General features: G+C 41.7%; 1 protein-coding gene across 2 annotated transcripts in view; it reads left to right on the forward strand.

Annotated features, from left to right (window-relative positions):
* The first annotated feature begins 5,558 nt into the window (after positions 1-5,558).
* The window catches only part of pdlim7 (PDZ and LIM domain 7), a 128,171-nt gene continuing 108,983 nt past the window's right edge, over positions 5,559-24,746 (forward strand). Inside the window, exon 1 of one of the 2 annotated variants that reach the window (XM_033029471.1) lies at positions 5,559-5,695. In XM_033029471.1, the coding sequence (XP_032885362.1) occupies positions 5,657-5,695 (39 nt within the window). In that variant the 5' untranslated portion in view covers positions 5,559-5,656. Of the gene's footprint in view, positions 5,696-5,717; positions 6,090-24,746 lie in introns of those variants that run through there. The other variant, XM_033029470.1, reaches the window with a different exon arrangement.

Raw genomic sequence — 24,746 nt, forward strand, 5'->3', positions numbered from 1 at the left:
ACGGGTTATTGATAGGGGACGATCAACCATGATCACAATGAATGGTGGTGCTGGCTCGAAGGGCCGAATGTTCTCCTCCTGCACCTATTTTCTATGTTTCTATACAGTGCAGAAATAGGCCCTTCAGTCCACCGAGTCTGTGCCAACTAGCAATTACCCCATACACTAACACTATTCTACACACTCGGGCCAATTTACAATTTTTACCAAAGCCAATGGACCTATAAACTTGTACATCTTTGGAGTGTGGGAGGAAACCGGAGCACCTGGAGAAAACCCACAAAAACCTCATGGGGAGAATGTACAAACTCAGTGCAGACAGTGCCCATTGTCAGGATGGAACCCGGGTGTTTGGCGCTGTAAGGCAGCATCTCTATCGCTGCACCACTGTGCCGCCCTGTTTAAGACTTAATTGTATTTGCTTTAATGCTTTTATTTAGAAACATTTTCTATTATGTTTAAATTGTGTATTTTTTACCTTTATACTTTATACTTTTTATGATTATTTTCTGAATTGTTTTTTTAATAGACCTTGAAATTTTCTGATACATTAATAAACCTGACAATTTGGTCATAGGTAAAGTCAGAGAAGGGACTTTTTCCACCGTCAAAGGTGTTTTTTTCAGATGAGATGTGTTGTTGCCTGTCCAAGTGAGCATATGGCATTGTGCAATGCCGTCACAATGCTGCGCCTCAGCATTTTAGATAGACTTGTCTTTCGTTAAGTTCACACCTCACGATCTGCATGAGATAAGTTCAAATTCTCATCTATCACTGCAGTGAAAGCTGTGCAAACATGTTGTTTTCTGCTGGTTTCAAACTAGTGAGAGCCCGTCCCACCCAATAAAACTGCTCCATAAAATAATCTTTGATTCATTTATTTTATCCCAGGGAAGGGCAATTATCCGAAATGCCTGAAAATATAGCAGAAGCAGATACAGTGGAGATGTTCATCAGGTAATGGAATGATGAAATGATGAAAAGGTAATTAAATGATGCTGACTGGAGTCCTCAACCATCAGGTGAACACGGCTCAGAGTATCGAAAGTAGAAGTTCAAGAAAAGTTGCAGCTTGAATGATCATTATTGAGTCCAGAAATGGAGCACTGATAAAGTTGACCAGAGGGCTGGAATATGAATCCTGATCACTTGAATGAAGTCCCCAAACCTCTGGCTGTAGGGAAATGCAGGTAATGCATTGAAAGGAGCTGCAGATGCTGTTTTACACAAAGATAGACACAAGATGCTGGAGTAAATTAGCGGGACAGGCATCATCTCTTGCAAGAAGGAATGGGTAACATTTCGTGTCAAAATCCTTCATGACCGAGAGTCTGAAGGAGGGTCTCGACCTGAGACATCACCCAGGCAAACGCTGCTTTTTTTTGCTTTGCTTTAGTTCTCTGCATTATTGATTACATTTTTAATTAAACATTTTTATATTGAAAATTTAGAAAACCTGTGGCACTTAGTGAGGTTTAAAAGTTTGTTAGTGTGTACTGGGACTAGGGCCTTATGGTAAGGTGCTGGAGGCCAATTTAACACCCAGATGCCTCTCCACCTAGTTGATGGCAGAGGGTCGGCTTGTCAGTTTCTTCGCATCCAGTTTGTGTAAATCTAGGTGGGTGGGAACCACCGGCAGTGAGTCTGGGCTGAGATTTGGGTCTGGATAATTTGGCACCATTATTTAATCTGCAAGACATTGTGGAAGATCACTGTACTGGGAGAAATTGAGCTGCTCTTTCAAGGATAACAAACTCAATGAACCAAATGTAACAGCAAGGAACTACAAATACTAGTTTACAAAAAAGACAGAAAGTGCTGGAGTAACTCATGGTTCAGACAGCATCTCTGGAGAATGTGGATAGGTGATGCTTTGCATCAGGATCAGTCTGAAGAAGGGTCCTGACCTGAATCGTCACTTATCTATGTTCTCCAGAGATTTTGCCTGACCTGCTGAGTTACTGCAGCACTTTGTGCCATGAATGAGCCAAATGTTTTCTTTCTGTACTTTTATCATTTTACATTTCCATATACTGAAATGGTATCGACATGGAGCATAAGAAATGTCCACATGTGTCGATGGAATGGAAGTCGCCTCTATATCAAAATACTGCGTTGCAACAATATTTTCAGTTGGATTTTATTCTATTCTGGGGAAACCGGTCTGTACTGCGATTGTCGACACAAGGAACCGCAGACATCGGTTTACCAAGAAAGTGTGTATGTGTGTGTCTGTGTCTACCTGTGTGTGTCTCCCTGTGTGTGTGTCCCTGTGTGTGTGTCTCCCTCTCTGTGTGTCTCCCTGTGTGTGTGCCTCCCTGTGTGTGTGTCTCCCTGTGTGTGTGTGTCTCCCTGTGTGTGTGTGTCTCCCTGTGTGTGTCTCCCTGTGCGTGTGTCTTCCTTTGTGTATGGCTCTTCCTGTGTGTGTGTGTGTGTGTGTGTCTGTGTCTCCCTGTGTGTATGTGTGTGTCTCCCTGTGTGAGTCTCCCTGTGTGTGTGTGTCCCTGTGTGTGTGTCTCCCTGTGTGTGTGTCTTCCTTTGTGTATGGCTCTCCCTGTGTGTGTGTGTGTGTGTCTGTGTGTCTGTCTGTCTGTCTCCCTGTGTGTGTGTGTGTGTGTGTCTGTCTCCCTGTGTGTGTGTCTCCCTGTGTGTGTGTCTCCCTGTGTGTGTGTGTCTCCCTGTGTGTGTGTGTCTCCCTGTGTGTGTGTGTCTCCCTGTGTGTGTGTCTCCCTGTGTGTGTGTGTCTCCCTGTGTGTGTGTGTCTCCCTGTGTGTGTCTCCCTGTGTGTGTGTCTTCCTTTGTGTATGGCTCTCCCTGTGTGTGTGTGTGTGTGTGTCTGTGTCTCCCTGTGTGTATGTGTGTGTCTTCCTGTGTGAGTCTCCCTGTGTGTGTGTGTGTGTGTGTCCCTGCGTGTGTGTCTCCCTGTGTGTGTGTCTCCCTGTGTGTGTGTCTCCCTGTGTGTGTGTGTCTCCCTGTGTGTGTGTGTCTCCCTGTGTGTGTGTCTCCCTGTGTGTGTGTGTCTCCCTGTATGTGTGTCTCCCTGTGTGTGTGTCTTCCTTTGTGTATGGCTCTCCCTGTGTGTGTGTGTGTGTGTGTGTGTCTCCCTGTGTGTGTGTGTCTCCCTGTGTGTGTGTCTTCCTTTGTGTATGGCTCTCCCTGTGTGTGTGTGTGTGAGTGTGTGTGTGTGTGTGTGTGTGTGTGTGTGTGTGTGTGTGTGTGTCTGTCTCCCTGTGTGTGTGTGTGTGTCTTCCTTTGTGTATGTGTCTCCCTGTGCGTCTGTTGTCACATCCTGGCCTTTGACAGGGCTGCCAACTCTCGCGCTTTGAGCGTGAGAGTCACGCATTTCAGCCAATTCTCACGCTGATGACAGAATTCTCACGCTGTCTTCAGTCCCGGCACAGTTTGCCTTTTTGCGCCATATCACAACGATCTGTGCGGTCTGTGGAAGTGCGTCAGTTGGCGGCTGTGAGTGACGTCGCATCTCTTCTCTTCTCTTCTTTCTTGGTTGGATGTGCAGCCACCAACAACATGAAGCAGCCGGAGATAAAACTAACCAGGTGAATCTCAACTCTCGCCCAATGTTGGCAGCCCTGGTGTATGTGTGTGTGTGCATGGTTTAATGCAACAGCTATTTTACATTAAAATAAATAACCCAGTGACTTGCATCCATCACCAGGGGGCTTGTAGACTGTCGCAGGAATGACAGACCTGCAAGTCTGGAGTGGTAGAAGTAGAGAGCACAGGAATTCCTGCAACACCTTGATTTGTGCAGATTCTTCATTGCCACCTTCGGCTCAAAGACAAACTCTGTTAAAAGACAAGAACGGTGAAAAACTTATGAAGGACAGAGAGATAGACAGTGCCTGGAGGAATGGTAGGCTATTCAGTACATTTAAAAGGCATACATTTCCCCCTAATTTCTTCAATCGATATATAACTACTTCAGATGCCACATCTTAGCTCTCGTTTTTATCTGAACACTGAAGAATTTCTTATCTGTGACTTTGTCCTTGATAGAGGTGTCCTTGATGCCTTTCCACAGCAGACTCCTGAAGTGGCTTTGCCACCATTTGCCAGTTGAGAATTAACATGGGATCAGGAGTGGACAGTCTCCCACCTGCAGTTCTAAACTTTGCTGGAGCAGAACTTAAATCTTAAAATTTGCAAAGCTATCTCTCATATCTGAGAGGAACTCAGAAAGGCTGTCATTGTGACAGTCTTAGAAAGGAGACAAAGTGGATTATGAAAACTCGAGAGAGATTTCTCCATGGACTCAAGTGTCACTACTCAGTGACTGAATAGCTACCCCTTGAATTACAATGCAGATTCTATTTAGGTTAAAATTGGACATGATTTTCACCACATGTCAACTTTAAGAGCAGTGAAGGGAGCAGCAGGTACCACTTTGCAAGTTTTTTTTTCACCCCACACAAGCCTTTCACTGTCTGGGGAAACCGGTCTGTACTGCGATTGTCGACACAAGGAACCGCAGACATCGGTTTACCAAGAAAGACACAAAGTGCTGAAGAAGGGACCCTTCTAAGAAGGGTCATGACCCTGAAACGTCACCATTCCATGTTCTCCTTCCTGACCCGTTGAGTTACTTCAGTGTTTTTGTGTCTTTTTTGCATAGAGATTGGACATGTTTGTGGACCTGTTGAGTAAGATTACAACACCTATGCTGCCACAAAGCAGATTTAAGATGGAAACAAATATCTGAGGCCAATAACATTGCTCCTGGATTCCTCGTCATATCTGTGCAGACATAGGGAAACCGGTTTAATTGAGAAACTTGAGTATGCTGCTGCTTTTCAGAGGTGGAGCTGTGCTAATGAATGGTAGGTTCAGCATGTGATTTGCAGATCAAGGTTCAGGATAAGTGGCATAATTCACCTGGGCCCCCTATTTTTCAATACACAATGCTTTATTTTAACGTTCATTACTTGGCTATTAGGTATATTTAAAAGGAGTACACTTTTCCCTAATTTCTTCAATGGATATATAACTACTTCAGATGCCACATGCATCTCCTTAGCTCTGCAGCTTTATGTGGGGTGTGATTTCAGTCTACCTCTGTGGCTCTGTGTGTTTATTAGACACGCCTGTTAATGTTTATTACTTCTTGTTAAGATTGTTCCAGCTGGGTGTGACGTTTGTTTCATGTAGAAACATCGGTGTATGGTCGTTGTTCAGGAAATTGGTATTTCGATATGAGAGCAGTTTTGATATAAGAGCAGTTATGCAAACAAAAAAAAGGAAACAAGTAGCCCATCTGATGCAAAAGTTCAGTTGCAGCCCAATTTCGGATTTCCTGCAATGTAAGTTTACACTGATAATAAGCTATGTTATAACTTTGGGTTCTTGGAACGGGCAAGTTTCTCTCAATTTATTGAAAATAAGAATGTTAAGATTTACACACCAGCCCGACAAACTTAATGCAGTCTATTTCCATTCATTAAAGATTGCCTGCTTATTTTTTTTGGAAGGTGTTGTGTTAAAGAAGTGGGTGTTGGTTAAAAACCCAGACTTCCCGCAGTCTGCAGAAGGGGGAGGCAATGGCTCGTCATCTCCCACACCCTCTGCGGTTGCATTTGCAAACTCCGCCGGGGCTTTATCTTCTCCCTTGCTTCGTTTTCTTTAAAAAACTGGACGGGAAATGGCAGTGACGTGTTGTGTGGCGTTTGAATTCCCTGGCGTGAGTCATAAAAAGTGCTGAAATTGTTGGTGTAGTTTTACACGCCTTATATAGCCTCGAAGTGCAGAGCTGTCATTCTCAGCGGGATAAAGCGAGTGGTTGCTGCACGGTTATACCTTCCCCCTTCTCCTTCGCACGGGCATCGTCCTCCTTATTTCAATCCTCAACTTTGTTTCCTGCAAAGCCCCCCTAACCCCATCCTTCCTCCCTCCAATTAAGTTCCCCAAACTGCTCTTCAAGCAAGCAGCAAACTTTTAAGTTGTTTTTGTTGTTGTTATTTTGTGCCCCTCCAACGACGATGGACTTGTACAAGGTTACCCTAGAAGGACCGGCTCCGTGGGGGTTTAGACTACAGGGAGGAAAGGACTTCAACAAGCCTTTAACCATGTCCAGGGTGAGCGAGAACAACCGGGAAGCTGAGATATTTCTTCCCCTGCGTGTTACCCGTTTCAAACGCTGTTGGTGGTGAAATAAGTTTAAAAGGTTTTTGTGTTAAGCCGGCATCCTGCGAGTACAAGCGATTCGTGGCGGCAGACACGCACACTTGTAATTACATTTGCGTTTTAAATGTATGGAATCGCAGATCACTCCTTAGTCTTGGAGGGTTTCAAAGCACGTCCTGTGTTGCAGGGAGTGCTGGCGGCGTTTGGAAGCGGACGCAAGGCGTTAAGTCAGACCTGGTTCAGCTGTAAGCTGTAACCCCGACAGGTCAGGGCCACATGGGTTCACGTTTTCAATGCAGACCCGTGAAATCACCCTGCCTGTGTTTTGCGTTCGGGGTGCTTACAACTAGCAGTGTTTTCCCAAATTTGAAGGGACCTGAAGTTATCAATGTAACTCGAGGTGACAGTGCGACACAAAATAGTATCTTAAAATCTCGGTATCGAAACACATTCCAGAGTGAATCTTGCATATCAGGAATGCACCGGGATTAGTGAAAGACTGAAACTTCCAGTGTACTGGGAGCTGGCAGTGTAAACTGATCCCGTCTCTCTGAGGAGACGACGAGCAGTCCCTTCCCTTTTTTTTCTTTGTATGGACCAGATTAGGTAATTTTCACTCCAAATCCTGTTTAATTTGTGTCCAACAGCATGTATGTTGCAGTCTGAGGCAAATGTTTGGGCTGAAGTTTAAAATGTAAAGTGTGCTGAATTGGTGAATATTCCCTCAAGTAGTGTTACATACTTGCTGTGTATTTGCTTTGATTCCTCAAAGTTTAACTAATGGTGAAGTGAATGTTCTGTTCTTTTTATTATTGGCTTTTTAGTCTATGACCTTACTTTGGATAAATCCAAAATATTGTGTTGATTCCAAAAGATTCTCGACAATGAATTGCTTATGAACGATTTATGAATTGACCAGTTTTAGGTTAGGAAATTTGGTGTTATTCCTTTTAAATATTATCACAATGCTGAAAATCCAAGTGCTTTTATGGATACAGTTTGGCTACCGATCTGCCCTAAAGATCATTAAAGTGCAAAGAAGATTTGTTCATCATGACCAGATATGGGCAAGTGTTTAAGCACGAGAAACAGAATACAACTCCATATAGGTATCAAATCAAGATATTGAAATGGTTTCTTCTTATGGCTGCATGTTTATGGTGTTTCCATATATGTACTTGATCCTTTTTATGTGCTTGTTTGCATAGCTTAGTTCAAGGTGTATTGGCATCTGAATGTTGACTTCAGTGCCCTAACTGGTAATCCTGCTCTGATTTAAATTCAGGAATTTTGCGCTGGTTCAAGTCTATAAATCTTCCAGTCTAGAAAGTATTTTGAAATTGTACAAACAGAAGTCCGACAGAGGGAACAGCTGAATGTGACCTATACATGGTAGAAATGCTCAGTATACTAAAACAAATTCTAGTCTCATGTCATGCACATGGCATTCTCTTATCTGTACATCAATCTCTTTCTTTCCTTAGTTTTATCCCATTTGCTGCACATATGCTCTCCTCACATTCTCTGCTTCCCCATATGAAACCCTGGCACACCCATGCCCTGTTTTGCACTGATTCTCCTTGCTGCACTTCTCTGCTCTCCTCACAGGCCCACCTCTTGCTGCATATCCCTCCATTCTTTCCCTCCATATCTTTTCACCCCCTTTCTTTACTCTGTACCATTACACACTCTATCTGCCCCACTGCTGCCTTCTTCATCCCATATTCCCCTTGTTTTATCTCTTCCCCCTACTTTCTCTTATTTCTCCCCATCCCCTATGCGTGTCTCTTGTTCTCGCTGTGTGCCTCTATAATGTAAATGTTTTTCCACAGTGGAGAAATAACATTTTTGCCAGGAGTTGATCCAAGTATTGTGGTGCATTCAACTTCCTTGGAGCACTTTTGAATGAAACTGTCTATGAATTACAAGAAAATTGTTCATTAAAAATAGGAGATATAATGGAATATTAGGAAAAAATGTTTTTTTAATGATTTTATACAGACTAAGTATATGGTGTTTAAAATTTTTTTTAGAAATAAATCGTAGAATGGTATAATTTTGCTGCTGTTTGAAAACCATTATAATTTAAATGAGGATGGAATTGGTATTCCTAGAACATTGCTGCAATAATTGCTGAGACTGATCTGCAAACAGTGGGTTAATGCATGTACAGGCTTTGCAATTCTTCTGAGCCAAAAATGCTCCAGTGGGGACGTTAAATGCTAAAAATGAGGTTAGAGTTTCATTGCAATCCAATTTTTTCTGACAGAACGGAAATTGAACCAATAGTTGAGCCAAGAGCTTGTTAGCTATGTGAACTACCATGTTTAAAAAAAAAACTACCAGTTACAACATGTAAATTGTGTTGCAATTCTAAAAACTGTAGGTTCATTTATAACTAACGTACTACTTTCCGAGGTGGGATTTACTAATATGGTGTGCATTTTTCTTGAACATTTACTTTAGATGGTTAGGAAATGTGAAGATCATTAAATTTGAAGGGTGTTACAAATGCCTTCGTGTGAGTGAACTAGTTATATCGTTATTGCAAAATATGGTGTCAATTGTGTGGCATTGTTCTTTTATTGCTGTATATGGTTGGCAAATGTTCAATTACATTTTTGATTTTCATGACTGAAAAATTATGCAAAACTGCTCTATAGATTTGAATAAGTGAGATATTTAACACAAATTGAGGATTGACAGCCAGAATAATTATATCTGGATGAAATGAAATTCAAATCACAAATTGTCCTTCGAATGACTTTTTAGTATTCTTTCTCCAATGCTGAGTAATTTTAAACACTTCTACCATTATAATGTGAATGTGCCAGCAAGGAGTGTGACTTCAGCTATTAAGTATTTTGGCCATGCTCCAATGCACGCAGTAATACCTTGAAGCAAATTAAATCATCCTGAACATTAAAATGAGAAATTCCTGACAAAAGTAGGACACACTACTCAATGACACAGCTCCTACTTGGATTTAACTTGCTGTTTCAATTCTATTTCTACAAGTGAATACATATTACTCATTACAATTGATGCATCTACCACAGTAAAACATATCCATAGAAGGTATTATGTATAAAGTGGATGCCAGTCACTTTTTCCCTATTCATTGCAAGACTTAGGAATAAATAATAAAGTTGGCCTCGCTAGCGAAACTATCTTCCCAAAAAAGGAATAGTTAAGGAATGTTAATCTGACCTACAAGTACAAATACACTTGATTAGTATGGGTTATGGGGAGAAGGCAGGCCAATGGGGTTAGGAGGGAGAGATAGATCAGCCATGATTGTGGAATAGACTTAATGGACCGAAAGGCCTAATTCTTCTCATATCCCTTATGACCTTGTTTAGATATAAGAATATAATGTCTATTCCTTATCGATAGATATTATCCATAGTTGGAATTACTTTAAAGTGGGATTAGTTTAATTCTGCATCATGGTCAGGATAGACATTGGGGGCAGAACAGCCTACACCTGTGCTGTACTGTTCTATGTTTGTAAATCTAAGTTTTGATTACAGACACCTTGCATTTCTGTGTGCTTGTTTTGTTCATTTAATGTTGTTGTGGGAGAACACGGTATTCAATGATATGAATACATAGTACCGAACTTAAAAGAATTAGTTAAGACAATATAATAACTATGTGCATATAGCATATTTAACATGTATATAATGATGCTATAATTAAGTATACCATGGCATTGCATTCTATTTTGAGGGCTAAAGTATTGGTCCGTCTAGTCTGGAAGTAATAAATGCATCGGTGAGGGTTTTGTTAGAAGAAGCCTAAGGTTGTGGGGAAGAGAACATGGATGTAAACAGAGTGGATGCAGAGGGTTTTGAAACTGAAGGTTGGCTAAGAGACTGGGGGGGGGGGGGGATGGCGCATAGACACTGGCTTTAGTTTTCCCAAGATTTACTAAGGGACATCCTCTGCAAGATTTTGGCCAGGTAATATGACAGATCATAGGTAGTGGAAGGGATCATAAGCTTTTATAAGCAAAAATATATAAGCACTGCTTAATGAAGTTTGCGTACAAGTAAATAAACAATTCAAAAGATTAGTCATGCGACATTTAACAGTGCTCTGCAGAGCTATTTTGATTATGAACGGATTTATTTTGTAGTTTGATTAATATTATCTAGAACATATATTTCAAAATGTATTGTCTAAATTTGGAGCCTGGTTATTGACACAGATTTATGGCAGGAATTTTTTTCAAGACTACCACTCCTGAAAAAACAAAGCAGTGTATTGGGAAAACTGAAGAAGTATATTGTTTTGTAGATTGCGGTATTCTTCAATGTTGTCTGCTTGCACATGGAATGGAGATTATTTCACTCTACTCTTCAACGGAGCCCTATGAATAGCGGAAAAACCATGTTTGAACGTCTCATGAATAGCCAGCATCTTTTTTCAGGGATGCTCATTTATTAAAAAAAATCCTGGCCTGATTGATATTCAAATGTTTTCTTGCATGTTGCAAAAAGTGACATTTTTTATTGCTCTGCATTTTGGTGACGAGTGGCTCATTTAGTGGTGACAGTAGAATGTTGATGCTTAGAAGATGTGGCATTAGTGGTGGTGTTGAAGATCGAGGGCAGCGGTGGAGTTGCAGCTCCACAGAACCGGGTTCGATCCTGATTGCGGGTGCTCTCTGTATGGCGTTTGTACTTTCTCCCCGTGACCGTGTGGGTTTTCTCCGACATTTTCAGTTTCCTCCCACACTCCAAAGATGCACAGATATGTGGGTTAATTGGCTTGGTGTATGTGTAAATCGTCCCAAGTGTGTGTGGGATATTGTTAATGTGCAGGGATGGCTGGTTGGCGTGGACCGTGGACTCGGGCCGAAGGGCCTGTTTCTGCGCTGTATCTTCAAACTGAACTAAAAGATAATTAGTTTCTGAAGGAACTGCAGATGCTGGAAAATCGAAGGTAGACATCAGTTTAGTTAAGAGATACAGCGTGGAAACAGGCTCTTCAGCTCACCGAGTCCGCACCGACTAAAAATCACCCGTACACTATTTCTATCACATTAGGGAGCATTTACAGAAGCCAATTAACCTACAAACCTGCACATCTTTGGAATGTGAAAGGAAACAGGAGCACCTGGAGAAAAAAACCGCAGTAACAGGGAGAACGTATAAATTCTGCACAGACAACATTTGTAGTCAGGATCAAACCTGGGTCTCTGGCACTGTGAGGTAGCAACTATACAGCTGTGCCACCCTGGCTCTGTGGTATAAATGTTGCCACTCTTTGGACTGCTCTGGAGGAACAGTTTTATTGCAGGATTGAGTGGAGCGGACTACTGAAGTTCACAGAATATGAAACTGAAGCAGTTGAAGATCATCATTCCCTCTTTATAAACCAATAGTTTATAAACCAATCCCACAGATCAATAAATTTCAGAAATTAAATTTATGTCAATAAATATATATTGAGTGACATTTAACAAAGGATTTTGGCAATTGGAGGTCCTTGGTGTCCTATAGTTCTGATGACATCACAATATACCAGCAGTCAAATTGAGAAATCTTCATAAACATCTTTTAAAAAATGTATTTGTATTGTAAATTCTATTATTCTGAAATATCTGAGAATTGAGTAACCTACCTTAATCTTTTAAAGTTCAGAGCTGATTGATCATTGCTGACCATTGCATTAAACATTAATTAAGATCTTGTTCAATACATTTTAATATTTTCAGGGGGTTATGCAGCAGGGCTAGTTTATAAATATCTTCTCATCAATTCCACTGATTTTGATCCCAGTAGGAAAGGCTGCAAAAAATCTGGACAGTGCATCCACAAATTAGGATTGAATCACATGGAAACTGTGGTTTTGGCAAGATTTGGATTGAATAACTTTGCTGCAAAGAGACTGCTATTTCTGTGCTGTTAAAAACAACTGTTTATTGGTATTGCGAATATGCATAATTATGCTGAAATATATAATATAATTTACATGGAATTTATGTTAATTTGGGCATACTTGAACTCTACCTGGAGGTGTGAGAGTGTAGATGTTGGCATCGATCAAAAAACAACGTGCTGGATGAACTCAATGGGCTAGCAGCATCTGTGGAGGGAAATGGATGGGCAACGTATAGGGTTTAGACTCTTCTTCAGACTGACATAATGTTGCCAAACTGAAAGGTGTCTGCCCCTTTCCCTCCACAGATGCTGACTGACCTGCTGAGTTCCTTTCGCACTTTGTTTCTGAAAATGTTTTCTGTGGCAAACAGTTTAATTGCAGTGCAGGAATGTATCTGTACCCCACAAGTCAATCCTGCTGAAGCCTTGGGAAAATATTTTATTTTAATATAAGAATTATGCATTGTAAGTAAGATTTTCTATTGTGTTCAGTATGTGACCCGTATATTTAATTGCTATGTGCTTGGTGTGGGGGGGCGGGGCGGGGGGGGGGGGGAGATGCTGATATTTAAATTTGACTGACCAGATATGGTCTATTTTCCTACCAGTTCTAACGAGTTTGTTCTGGAGGTACAACTTGAATGTCTGAGTACTGTGTCGAGTGATTAAGATCATTCCTCCAGGATGACTTTTTTTCTTGGAATGCCAGCTATGTTCTCTGCACAAGGATGCAAACAAAGTGAGGCATTTTGAATTTGCAGAACAATTGTTAAGTACTCATTTATCATGAAGCAATAAAAAGCAAGAATGCCTCAGCCAAGACACTGACTACAGACTTTTCCTCTTTACCCTTATCTGTTCCTGTTGTTGTTAGCAGTTAATCTCATGTTATTTTATCCTTGGATATCTTATTTAGACCTTATCTTATTTTCTTGAGCCCATGCTGTTTTGGCATCTTGCATTATATTTAAAATTTTGGATTTTTTTTTAAATGGCTTGGAATTCCTATGTGCGCTTGGCCTAGTCTGGGGCATTTGAATTATCCTCAAATTCTCATTCTAATTCAAATGGATGGAGACAGCTTGAGTTGGGGATTATTCTGTGGAACAACTAGTGTCCTATAATGTCCAGAATTGAGACCTGCACATGGGCTTTATTGATTTCTCATTGCCTTTGATCAATAATCATGGAGTCCTGTAATGATGCTAGCCAGAATTGGTTCTCTCCACATAAGATGGTTCTAAGGCATTCACATGACCATATTACTAGCAGTGTTCTGTGTAATGGTATGGAGATGGTTCCATTGATCATCCAAATTTAAGCTAAACAATATTGTGCTGTTGCGCCAGATATGAAGTCTATTTTCCTGCCAGTTGTTCCAGCTGTCTTTTTAAAGACTGCCTGCTCACTGGAATTGACATCAAGTATTGGAAGGATGGATGGTTCATTACATTTATTGCCTTCCCTCACAGTGGGAAACATTGATTTAGCTGTGGGGATGTTTATGTTAAAATCTATCGTGTATTGTGTTATTTTTATTTGTATGGCTGTATGGTAACTCAAATCTCACTGTACCAAAGGTGCATGTGACAATAAATGTAACGAACTTGATCTTAAAGTTTATGCAAAAAGAGCCTTCAAGGCATCCATAACTGGTCTCCAGTATACCTTCAACTTGCACAGGATCTTTTTTTTACACAAACTTGGTTTAGCCTAGGATTCTCAATTGAAGAAACGACTATTGTACTCAATTTATTTGCCTCAGGATCTGCACGTGGCCAAACACAAATAAACCATTCGCAAACAGGGCTTGGAGATAGTCGAGCAATTCTATTCTTTAGTAGCTGCTGCTTGGTTGGCTGAATCGATCCTCGTGCACCAAATCTCCTGGACCCAACATCAATGAAGAAGGGTCTCGACCCGAAAAGTTGCCTATTTCTTTTCTCCAGAGATGCTGTCTGACCCGCTGAGTTACTCCAGCTTTCTGTGTCTATCATTTGTAGATGTTGGTTTTTCATCTTCCCAACATTTACAGTACTTCCAATTTACCCACAGTCAAAGATCCCATGGTAGCGAAGCAAAGCATATCTCAAGAAAGTTGGTGTAGACATTGCAAGGAGGACCACTGTTGAATTGCCTCAATTGCACCACATCCTCTATCAAGCATTCTGTCTTTGGAATTGGGAGCAAAAAAAAGAGGGGAAGAGAAAGATGCCCAATAGGCATCTGGCATGAAATGCTTGAAGGCTCCTGACCCGAGGTGTCACGTATTTACGTCCTCCACTGATCCCAATAGGTCTAAACCCCTGAGTTACTCCAGCACTTAGTGTTTTACTTAAGATTCCAGTTCCTACAGTTCCTTGTGTCAACATGAAGTGTTTGCGTTCTTCAGGCAGGTTTGTTGTTCTAGCATTGTATAGTTTTCTCTGGGCCAATCATCAATACTATGTTAGAGACTATGCTGAAATTGAGTTATTGCTGCTGACCTGTTTATGCCGTGTGAAGTGTGTAAGAAGGAACTGCAGATGCTGGTTTAAACGGAAGATAGACACAAAAAGCTGGAGTAACTCAGCGGGACAGACAGCATGGGTCTCGACCCGAAACTTCACCCATTCCTTCTCTCCAGCGATGCTGTGTGTCCCGCTGAGTTACTCTAGCTTTTTGTGTCTATCTATGCCTTGTGAAGTATTTTCTTCCACTGAATTGTTTGAATCTGTAGTTTTAATTTCTTAAGTCAGTATAATGAACCAGAATTTCTTTGATGTATTTGTGCTACACGCAGAGGAATTTAATTAAATGCAATGTGTGGTTCTTGCAAGAGAGCAAATTGCTCCTGGGGTTTCCCATGCACGTGATACAATTATTTCTTGAGATGCCTGAATGTGGCCTGTAATGACAAATACGTTAAATGCAGCATGTTTCAACATCTAAAAATTCTTTAGCTCACGCTTGGCCAGTGAAGGTTGGAGATTTTTTTCATGCATTGTTTTCACAATGGTTATGTGGTCTACCTTAATGTAACTTAGAAGCTGTATTTCTTGGCTGAACACCAAGGAGTTAAATGCATGGATCCTCTTGCATTTAAGTATCATTTTAAGATAGACACAAAGTGCTGGAGCGGGTCAAGCATCATCACTGGAGGAAAGGAACTGGTGAAATTTCAGGTCGGAATCTTTCTTCAGACTGAACGTAGGGCAGAGTGAGGGAAACTGGAGGTAGGAAAAGGCCAGACAAATTTGGCTGGCTGGGGAAGAGGTGATGACGAAGAGATACAGGGAGGCCAATATTGGAACTAGTAGGATGAACTAGTAGAATGGGAAGAGGAGTTAAAATGTTTGGCAACTGGGAGATCATGTAGGCCAAGGCAAGCTGAGCGTATGTGTTCAGTAAAACGATATAGGTCTGCCAGCCCTATATCTCGCCAGTCTCGCTGATATATAGGGCTATCATTTTTTGATGTTAACTTGCCCTTCTTGTCTAAATCAATCTTCTATTGTCCTCGCTGGTCTCTTACCCCCAGATCATAATGGGCCTGTCCCACTTAGGTGATTTTTCAGGTGACAGCCGGCGACTGTCATGTCGTAGCAGGTAACTGAAAAACCAGCGACTGGAATGGCGACCGTCAGAGTGGAACACATACATACATACGCACACTGCTTCCTTCACCAGCCAGTTATGCAGGCGGGGGACAGGGCAAATGGGGGGGAGCGCTGTCTGAGTGAAATTCACATGGTGCAAAGCCAATGTGATTCAGACACACACCACGATGAACGATGGTGCTGTAATTAAGACGGTGAAAGCACAGTGCACAGGAAGGTCCTTTAAATAAGGGGGGAGACGGGGTGGGGAGAAGGAGTGGAGACAAGTTTTAAGAAGCCAGAGATACACGGCTGTGAAGCTTGGCGAACATTAACATTACCGGTCAGTTATCCTTGGTTCTGAAAACTACTGTTTACGTTTTTTTCCCCCAATGATCCAATGAAATTCGCCGGTCAGTACCGGCGACAACCTACGACCTCCTGGCGACCCACTACCACTGCACCTACGTCATGAGAATTCTCGTTACTCTAAGTCGTCAAAATTCTGGTCACCGCTAATTTTTCAACATGTTGTAAAATTAGCGGTGACCAGAATGAAGCCACGACTAGTTAGGAGAATGCGGGAACTACTCACCACCATGCAGGCGACACCCTGGCAACCTATGGCGAACATGTGGCGACCTTGTGGCGACCTCATAGTCTCCTATAGCCACCTAAAAAGTCGCGTATGTGGGACAGGCCCATAAGTCAATCTTCCCTGATACTTCAGTATCCCAGCTGAACCTCCGACCACCATGGTAGCAGAGGTAATGTGGGAAAAGCCTTTGCGCAAACTACACAGGGCTGATTCTACTACACACAGCTGTGCTACAAGCAGACCCGTTTCTAGCAATGTATCTCCTGCTTGATGCAGTGCCATACCTTGTAAATAGGGGAGCCATTAAAATTCAGACAGTGATCTATGACAAATAAAGTAACATTCCAGTCAAAAAAATCACTCGGAGAATGTGACGGTGGTTTTTTTTTTAACACTTTAACCATTGCATTCTTGCCCATTTGAAAACTAACTTAATTTCCTTGATTCATTCCTATATTTTCTCAAATACGTTGGAAAAATTTTAAATTATAACTTTTGATTTGTCTCCCCTAAGATTAATTTTAACTTGAGCTCCAAGTAAGATAACATTTCCTGGAAAGAACAGCGAGGGCCAGAAGACTCAAAGCAAAGAGCGTTGATGTTTTTAACATTCTGTTTTAGTTTATAGATCACAAAGAATTGAAATATTCTGCATTTCCTTGCAAGGAATTTATTTGGATTTTGTTGGCTTTCAGTTTTCTCCCATGTGCCGAATCACTCACTCGAAACTCTCACCATATTCATTGTTTGGGATGTGGGGAAACACTCTTGGATTAGAAACAGAATTATGCTGGCAATGCTCCACAGGTCAGACAGCACCTGTGGAGATGGGAATAAAACTAATCTTTCATGTGGTCCATCATTCACCAGGCGCTGCTCGGCCCATGCCACCAAGTTCTTGATTCTGGTGATGTCAACAGCTTGAATTGCTGGCAGTTTTGTTACAAAATCAGCATGCTACTGAAGGTGGCCAGTAAGAGGTGTTTAAGACTCTGTTGCTCTACTTGACAGAAATATGCTTGTTTTACCACATGTTCACCTGGGAACTGAACAAGCCAAAGAACGTTATGTTTTGTAACATTATGACACAATTCTGGTGAATCTGGGGGGAGCTATTTAATTGAAATTGACATAAAGGTAGTGTATTTTGAATTGAGTTGGTTTATTTTTCTGCAGAATATTGGCATCTACATGCTAACTGACCTTGCAAATAATATTGTGAATATTATTAATTTATAGCTTTGTTCTGAGTTGACCATTCATCAATGGATTTCACTAATGTCTGATTTGTTTGTCAGAAATCAATATTATTACCCATTATGACGATTATAATTCTTGGGATACTTTTCTTGGGATATAATCAATGGGATACTTTTATTGAGGCAACTTAAAATTGGCATTGGACTCTAACTTAACAATAATGCAATCACAGTCAAGTGAAGGAAAGTTTACTTTATCTCAGAAATATTTCATAATATAACGATTTGTTATGTATGATTATTGAGTTGGCATAGAAATTGATCTAAAAAAGACACAGCGCTGGAGTAACTCAGTAGGTCAGGCTGCAGTTACTCCAGTGGGTAAATTACTTTGCTGACCCAATGAGTTACTCCAGCCCTTTGTGTCTTTTTGCATAAACCAGTATCCGCAATTCCTTGTTTCTAGAGATTTATCAGGTATGTATTTTGATAGCACTGCATTTGCATTTTTTATTCAGCTTCCAAAATTTAAATCTTTGAAGTCAGTGCAATCAAATATTCGGTGCTGTGTTCGATACTTTGATTATAATGTGCGTTCAACATCTGTGAATTAGGGTCTGAGGGTGAATTTCTATCCATAATCAGTGCATGCTAAGAAGGGTCAAAGTAGCCCTGGGACTAAATACTTTTCAAAGCTCTCTAAAAAAGCACCCCTTTTCATGTAAAATGCTTGATGGCTTTGTTTGGCCAACAATGCCTTTATCACGTTGTATCATGCAGCAAACGGGATTGTCAGTGGCCCCTGGATTGATGTTGCTCTTTTAAAATTCCATTGTTGTGATGTCACCTTCCTTGAGTCAATGTGATTTGTGCTTCGCTCCACAAGAGCATTGTGGTAAAATGCTCAATTTGGGGCAAAATTGGTAGATATTCTGGCTCAATTGATTTAAGTTTTCCAAAATTTAAGTTTTGGGAAGTTTCTAACTTGGAAAGAGAGATGTGGATCCTGCTGCTCTGGTTTTCATTTGAACACAATTCTGTTTGTGAATTGAAATACAAAGCAGGAAATTTCAAGCTCTGAAAAGGCACCTGAGGTTTACAAAGAGATCGTCTGACCTGAGTAGAGAGTAATTCCTTTCAGAAGCCTGGAGATGACGCAGTGATTATTCATTACACCATGCTTCTATTTTATTGCAGCATGCTTCTTTAAAGAAAGAATGTGATTAATTTAGTTTCACTGTTTGTCATACTGGCAATTAATCTGCCTCCATTGTACCACTCCCATAGACACTAATCAATTGCTTCATAATGGAAAAGTTTGTCTTTGTCTTCCTTTCCTTCATTCTACATCCTTTACCATTTGACCTCCCCCCCCCCCCCCCCGCCCTACCCCCCTCCTGCTATTGCGAACAGTTTCTCCCAATTGTTCTTTCCAAACCTTTCATAGTTTTATCCACTCAAACTCTTCCAAAGAGAACTGCAGCTTCCCCAATTTACCTTTGTAACTAAATTTCCTCTGAGTTATTCTAAATAATCTCTTTGTTCCTTCAAATTGTCTATCTTCTAACAAAGTGTAATGTGAGGGAATTTTCAGTATTTATAAAAAAAACGGAATATCTCATTCTTTGCAACTTCATCTCTTAATTCATTTCGCTTCCAATATTTCTGCTAACCTTTGTAACTGATTCATTGCAACCCTGCCTGCCCTCAGCAGTTGGTGTAATTTTTTTTCAAAGTAACTGTGTTCTTGCATGAAACTTGATAACCAGAAATGTAAAGCTTGGCATTGTGATGCTCTGCTTACAGAGAAATTGAAATAGGATGCATTTCAAGTATCAGCTACTGTAGAAGCAAGTATGAGGTAGAAAGTGAGTATTTTAGTGACCAATGTGAAGTGGACACTTGAACAACGAATTTGGCTGGTTGGTTTATCATTGTTATGTGTACTGAGATACAGTGAAAATCCTTGTTTGCCTACTGTCTGGGTAAATCATACCAGGCATAAGTGCTCTGAGGTACAGTAAGAGTCAAAAAGAAATAGATTCCAGAATATAATGTTACAGTTACAGAGAAAGAGCAGATTAAAAAAGGTTGAATCGTTTTAATCCCTGCAGGAGCTAGAGCTGCAGGAGAGGTTAAAGGAGAAGACTCTGGCCATGAGAGTATATTCCTTGCCATTTTCAAGAGCTACGCTTGTACCTCCATCCTGATGAGGGGCAATGGATTTGTAGTTTGGTTTAATTTAGCGATACTGCACGGAAACGGGCCCTTTGGCCGACCGAGACTGCGCCGAGCACTGATCACTCGTACACTAGTTCTATCCTACACTAGGTACACTTTACAGATGCCAATGAACCTACAAATCTGCACGTCTTTTGGAATGTGGAAGGAAACCAGAGCAACTGGAGAAAATCCATGCAGTCAGTTACAGCGAGAACGTACAAACTCCATACAGACAGCACCCGAGATCTGGTTCGAACCCAGGTCTCTGCCGCTGTAAGCCACTAACACTACCGCTGTTCCACCATGCCGCCCAAGGTTTAATCTTTTTTTATTGGTGCCTGCGACATCCTGTCTCATTTGAGAAATCAGTTGCATTAATGATTCCACCAGCTGGGGGCTTGCATGGCTGAGGCTGTGGCTGAATGCAGCAAACCATTGGTGTCTTTTAACAATATTCCCATTGCTCATTCCTTCACCAAATAACATTTGATCATAAACCCACTTGGGTTGAAGGGCTGCAATAAGAGTGATTGGGAGATCAGGAAGGAATTCATCCTTGTTGTATGAGTGTCTGATAACGGGGGCAAAGAAGATGTTCTTGAATATGGCACAGTGCTTTACAGCTTTTGTACCTTCGGCCCTATGGAAAGAACGACCAGGGTATGAGTGGTCCTTGAGTATGAAGACTACTTTCCCAAGGCAGCAGGAAGTGTCGATTGAATTGATGTGGCAGGGTTAGAGGGAAGAGTGGCTGGTTGGCTGTCCCATTGAGTTACTCCAGCATTTTGTGTCTATCTTTGGTGTTACAAACTGGACTGTGCCCAGGCTTAAGTGTGCTTTCTTGGCTGTAGTGTCATTGTAACCAAAGATAGACACACAAAGGTGGAATAACTGAACAGGACAGGCAGAATCTCTGGAGAGAAGGAATGGGTGACGTTTCGGGTTGAGACCCATCACCACGGGGCCGTGTCGTTGAAACTGTTTACCAGGGGAAATTGGTGCTGATATTTACACTGAGGAAATTGAACCTCTCAACTATTGCTGCTGAGCTCTATCTCCTTTCTCTACTCAATTTTGTCACTGTTTGAGATCTGACCCACAATAGTGGTGTCACCTTCAAAATTGTGAATGGAATTAAAGCACAATTTGGCCGCAGGGTCATGAGTATATAGGATCTATAGTAAAAGGTTGCATATGCAGCCTTGTGGGGCACCATTGTGGAGAATTATCACCAAAAAGGTAGTGTCAACTATCCTTAGTGGATGTGGTGTATGGGTTAGGTAATTGAGGATCCAGTTGCAGAGTCTGACTCTTGGTATTTAGAGATTAATTTGGTTAGCACATTGGCCTTGATGGCAGTAATGGGCCTGTCCCACTTGCGCGACTTTTACGGTGACTGCCGGCACACGTCATAGGTCGTTGCAGGTCGCCAAAAATTTTCAACATGTTGAAAATCCAACGACTCTTTGGGCGACTACTCACGACCATACAGGCTTCACCCCATGACATGTCGCCAGGGTGTCACCTGTATGGTCATGAGTAGTCTCCTCGGTTGTTAATATGGGCTAAAATAGAGGTATATTAAATGAAGTATCAGGGCATCTGCAAAACCTGTTTGGTCAATTTCTGTGCAAAGCTGAGAGCTGCAAATTGGTGCCAGGAAGTCTAGATCCTAGATTGAACTATCAGATAAGGTTAGGTCCAGATGGCCTCACAATTGTTAAAATGTATGGTAAACAAAAATGCTGGAGAAATTCAGCAGGTGAGGCAGCATCTATGGAGCGAAGGAAATAGGCAGTGTTTCGGGCCGAAACCCTTCTTCAGACTGAAGAGCTGTCTGAGCACTTTGCAGAGAAACCCAAAGGTGTTGGACTACATTAGCATGATAGGCTGGCTGCAGAAGGATTGTAAATACAGTTAATAATGTCACTGTCTGTCACTCTCCGCCCGCTGTCAGTTACTCGGGTCTCCACCCGCACCTCGTCCGCCGGCATGGCCGGCCGCCTTACACATGCGCACAACCATGGCTAGCGCCAAAGATCCTATAGCGAGGATCTTTGGCCAGCACATCATCGGCCGTGGTTGTGCGCATGTGCCGCCCTGCACATGCGCACTGCCACTGCAACTGGTCGGCGTTGGCCACTTTCTCCCTCCCTTTGCATGGTGGGAGATCTGGCTGCCATTGCTGTCCACTCGCCGCGACCACTGAAAACAAACGCAGAATCACTCGCTGGAGTAACTCCCTGGAGTAACTTTTGCTTCTTGGTTTCCTGGTCCTCCAAAAATATTCGAAATGGAATTTAAACTGAATTTAAACACCACCACCAAACTCTGAAAAATAACAGCCTATTGCATTTTATCTGTTTATTTATTGTGTGTATATATATATATATATATATATATATATATATATATATATATATATATATATATATATATATATATATATAGTCTGTGGTATATAGACACAGTGAACTTTTATCTCCTGTTCTGTATAATGTTTACATATTCTGTTGTGCTGCAGCAAGCAAGAATTTCATTGTCCTATCTGGGACACATGACAATAAAACTCTCTTGACTCTTGACTTGGAGTTAAACAAAGAAGGGTTCTTGGGGGAAAAAAAGAGCTACCTTAAATTTAATTGCTTCTGGTTGGGTACCTATAGTAGGGTGAAGACTTCCATGCTTTAATTGTGCGGCGGAACTGCATGGAGCAGCCAGCATCTCTGGATAGAAGAAATTGGGTGACGTTTCGGGTAGAAATGCTGCTTTAGATTTCCTCTGGTTTTAGTGTTTTAGTTTAATTTAAACATACAGCGTGGAAACGGGCCCTTCGGCCCACCAAGTCCACGCCGACCACCGATCACCCGTACACTAGTTCTATCCCACACATTAGCGACGTAAATCAAGAGTATTTTATTCTCTCATGTCCCAATGAAATCCTTACTTGCAGCAGCACAACAGAATATGTAAACATAGTACTCTGTAAACAATATTATAAATGAGAAAACAAAGTGTATATTTATATATGAATATATAACTATATACATATATAAACACACACACACACACACACACACACACACACATACACACACACACACACAATTACCATCCTGGGATTAATAAAGTTCTATCGTATAGTATTGTGTGTGTAGGAAAGAACTGCAGATGCGGGTTTAAACTGAAGATAGGCACAAAGCTGGAGTAACTCAACAGGTCAGACAGAATCTCTGGACAAAAGGAAAATACTACGTTTTGGGTTGGGTCTGAAAAAGGTTCCTGCACACCTTAGGAATGTGGAAGGAAACAAGAGCACCCGGAGAAAACCCATGCAATCAAAGGGAAAAGGAGCAAACTCCATACAGACAGCACCCATATTCAGAATGAATTCCGGGTCTCTGGCAATTTTAGGCAGCAACTTTATGGCCAATGTACTGTCCCATAGTCTTGAACTGAATTAAAACATACAGTAGCTGTAAAGGGGGACATAGCATCACTTAGAGATTTAAGACTGAAAATGTTTTAGTAACCAAAGTTATCAACGTATAATTTTTTGTGTGTTGGAAAATAAAATATAGTGGCACAGCTGGTGGACTTGCTGCCTCACATGCCAGAGATCTGTGTTCGATCCTGTCCTCGGGCACTGTCTGTGTTGAATTTGCACATTCTCCCTGCAAGTATGTAGGTTTCCTCCCACATCCCAAAGAGGTATTGGCTTTGTAGGTTAACTTGTCTCTGTAAAATTGCCCCTAACGTGTAGGGAGTGGGTGAGGAAAGTGGGATAACAGAACTTGTGTGAATGGGGAGACAAAAATGCTGGAGAAACTCAGCGGGTGCCGCAGCATCTATGGAGCGAAGGAAATAAGCAATGTTTTGGGATGAAACCCTTCTTCAAACTGATGCGAGGGTGCAGGGGGTGGGAAGAAGAAAGGAAGAGGCAGAGACAGTTGGCTGAGGGAGAGCTGGGAAGCGGAGGAGAAAGCAGGGGCTATCTGAATATGGAGGTCAATTTTCATACCGCTGGGGTAAAACTGCCCAAGCAAAATATGAGGTGCTGCTCCTCCAATTTGCAGTGGGCCTCACTCTGGCTATGGAGGAGACCCAGGACAGAAAGTCGGATTCAGAATGGGAGGGGTAGTTGAAGTGCTGAGCCACCGGGAGATCAGGTTGGTTATTGCGAACTGAGTGTAGGTGTTGTGCGAAGCAATCGCCAAGCCTGCCCTTGGTCTCACTGAGGTTAATCATACGCTGAATAATCCAACCAGAATTTTGTTTGGAAGTGGAAAGAAATAATATAAATTGCATTCATTGCAACGTGTAAAAGAAGATGAGATACTGTATTATAATTATGCTGCATTTCATTGTGGTATATATCATGTCTTGATTGGTGAATATGTTTAGTTTTGTGACTTTATTTGAAGCAGAAATAATACGTGAATGCTTCATTGACCATAATTCTGACAGGTAACTACGCACTTCGTCCGAGCACATTTTCGCACGTGTCATGCAAGCCATCTTAAATGACCACCTAAAATGTCATTTGGCAACCTAAAAAGCTGCCTAGTTTGCCTGGCTGGCAACAGGGGAAAAAAGTTAAGCGTGAGCCCTGTTTGTAATTGGGTTGGGGGACTGTCAATAACACTTTAATGTAATTGATATCTGTGATTGGTTTGTAGGGGTGCCACCACCATGTAGATCTGCCCCACAGGGTTCGATGACCTATAAAAGATAACCCCCACGAGGTTCATTATCGATCTTCTGGAGGAGCGCTTGGGACTGCGTAACCTTTTGGAAGTATCTGCTTGCACGAGGCCGAAGGGCTTGGACAAGCAGAGACAAGGAACGATCCCGCGATGTGGCTCGGTATCGTATAGGGAATTCATCATTTGATTCATCATTTGATTCATCAAAGATTTAGTGGTCCAGTGCTTGACTCGGTGTTTTATTGAACTAGACTGAAGGGGTTAGCTCTAGGAGCATAATTACACAGTCGCCCAAAGAGTCATAGCCACTGAATACTCCATAGAGTATTTCTGGCCGCCGCTGAATTTTCAACAAAGTCGTGTAAATGGGACAGGCCCATTAGAGTCAATAAATAGGAGTCTCATGCAGGTGT

This window comes from Amblyraja radiata, chromosome 11 (genome assembly GCF_010909765.2).
Source record: "Amblyraja radiata isolate CabotCenter1 chromosome 11, sAmbRad1.1.pri, whole genome shotgun sequence".
Lineage (NCBI taxonomy): Eukaryota > Metazoa > Chordata > Chondrichthyes > Rajiformes > Rajidae > Amblyraja > Amblyraja radiata.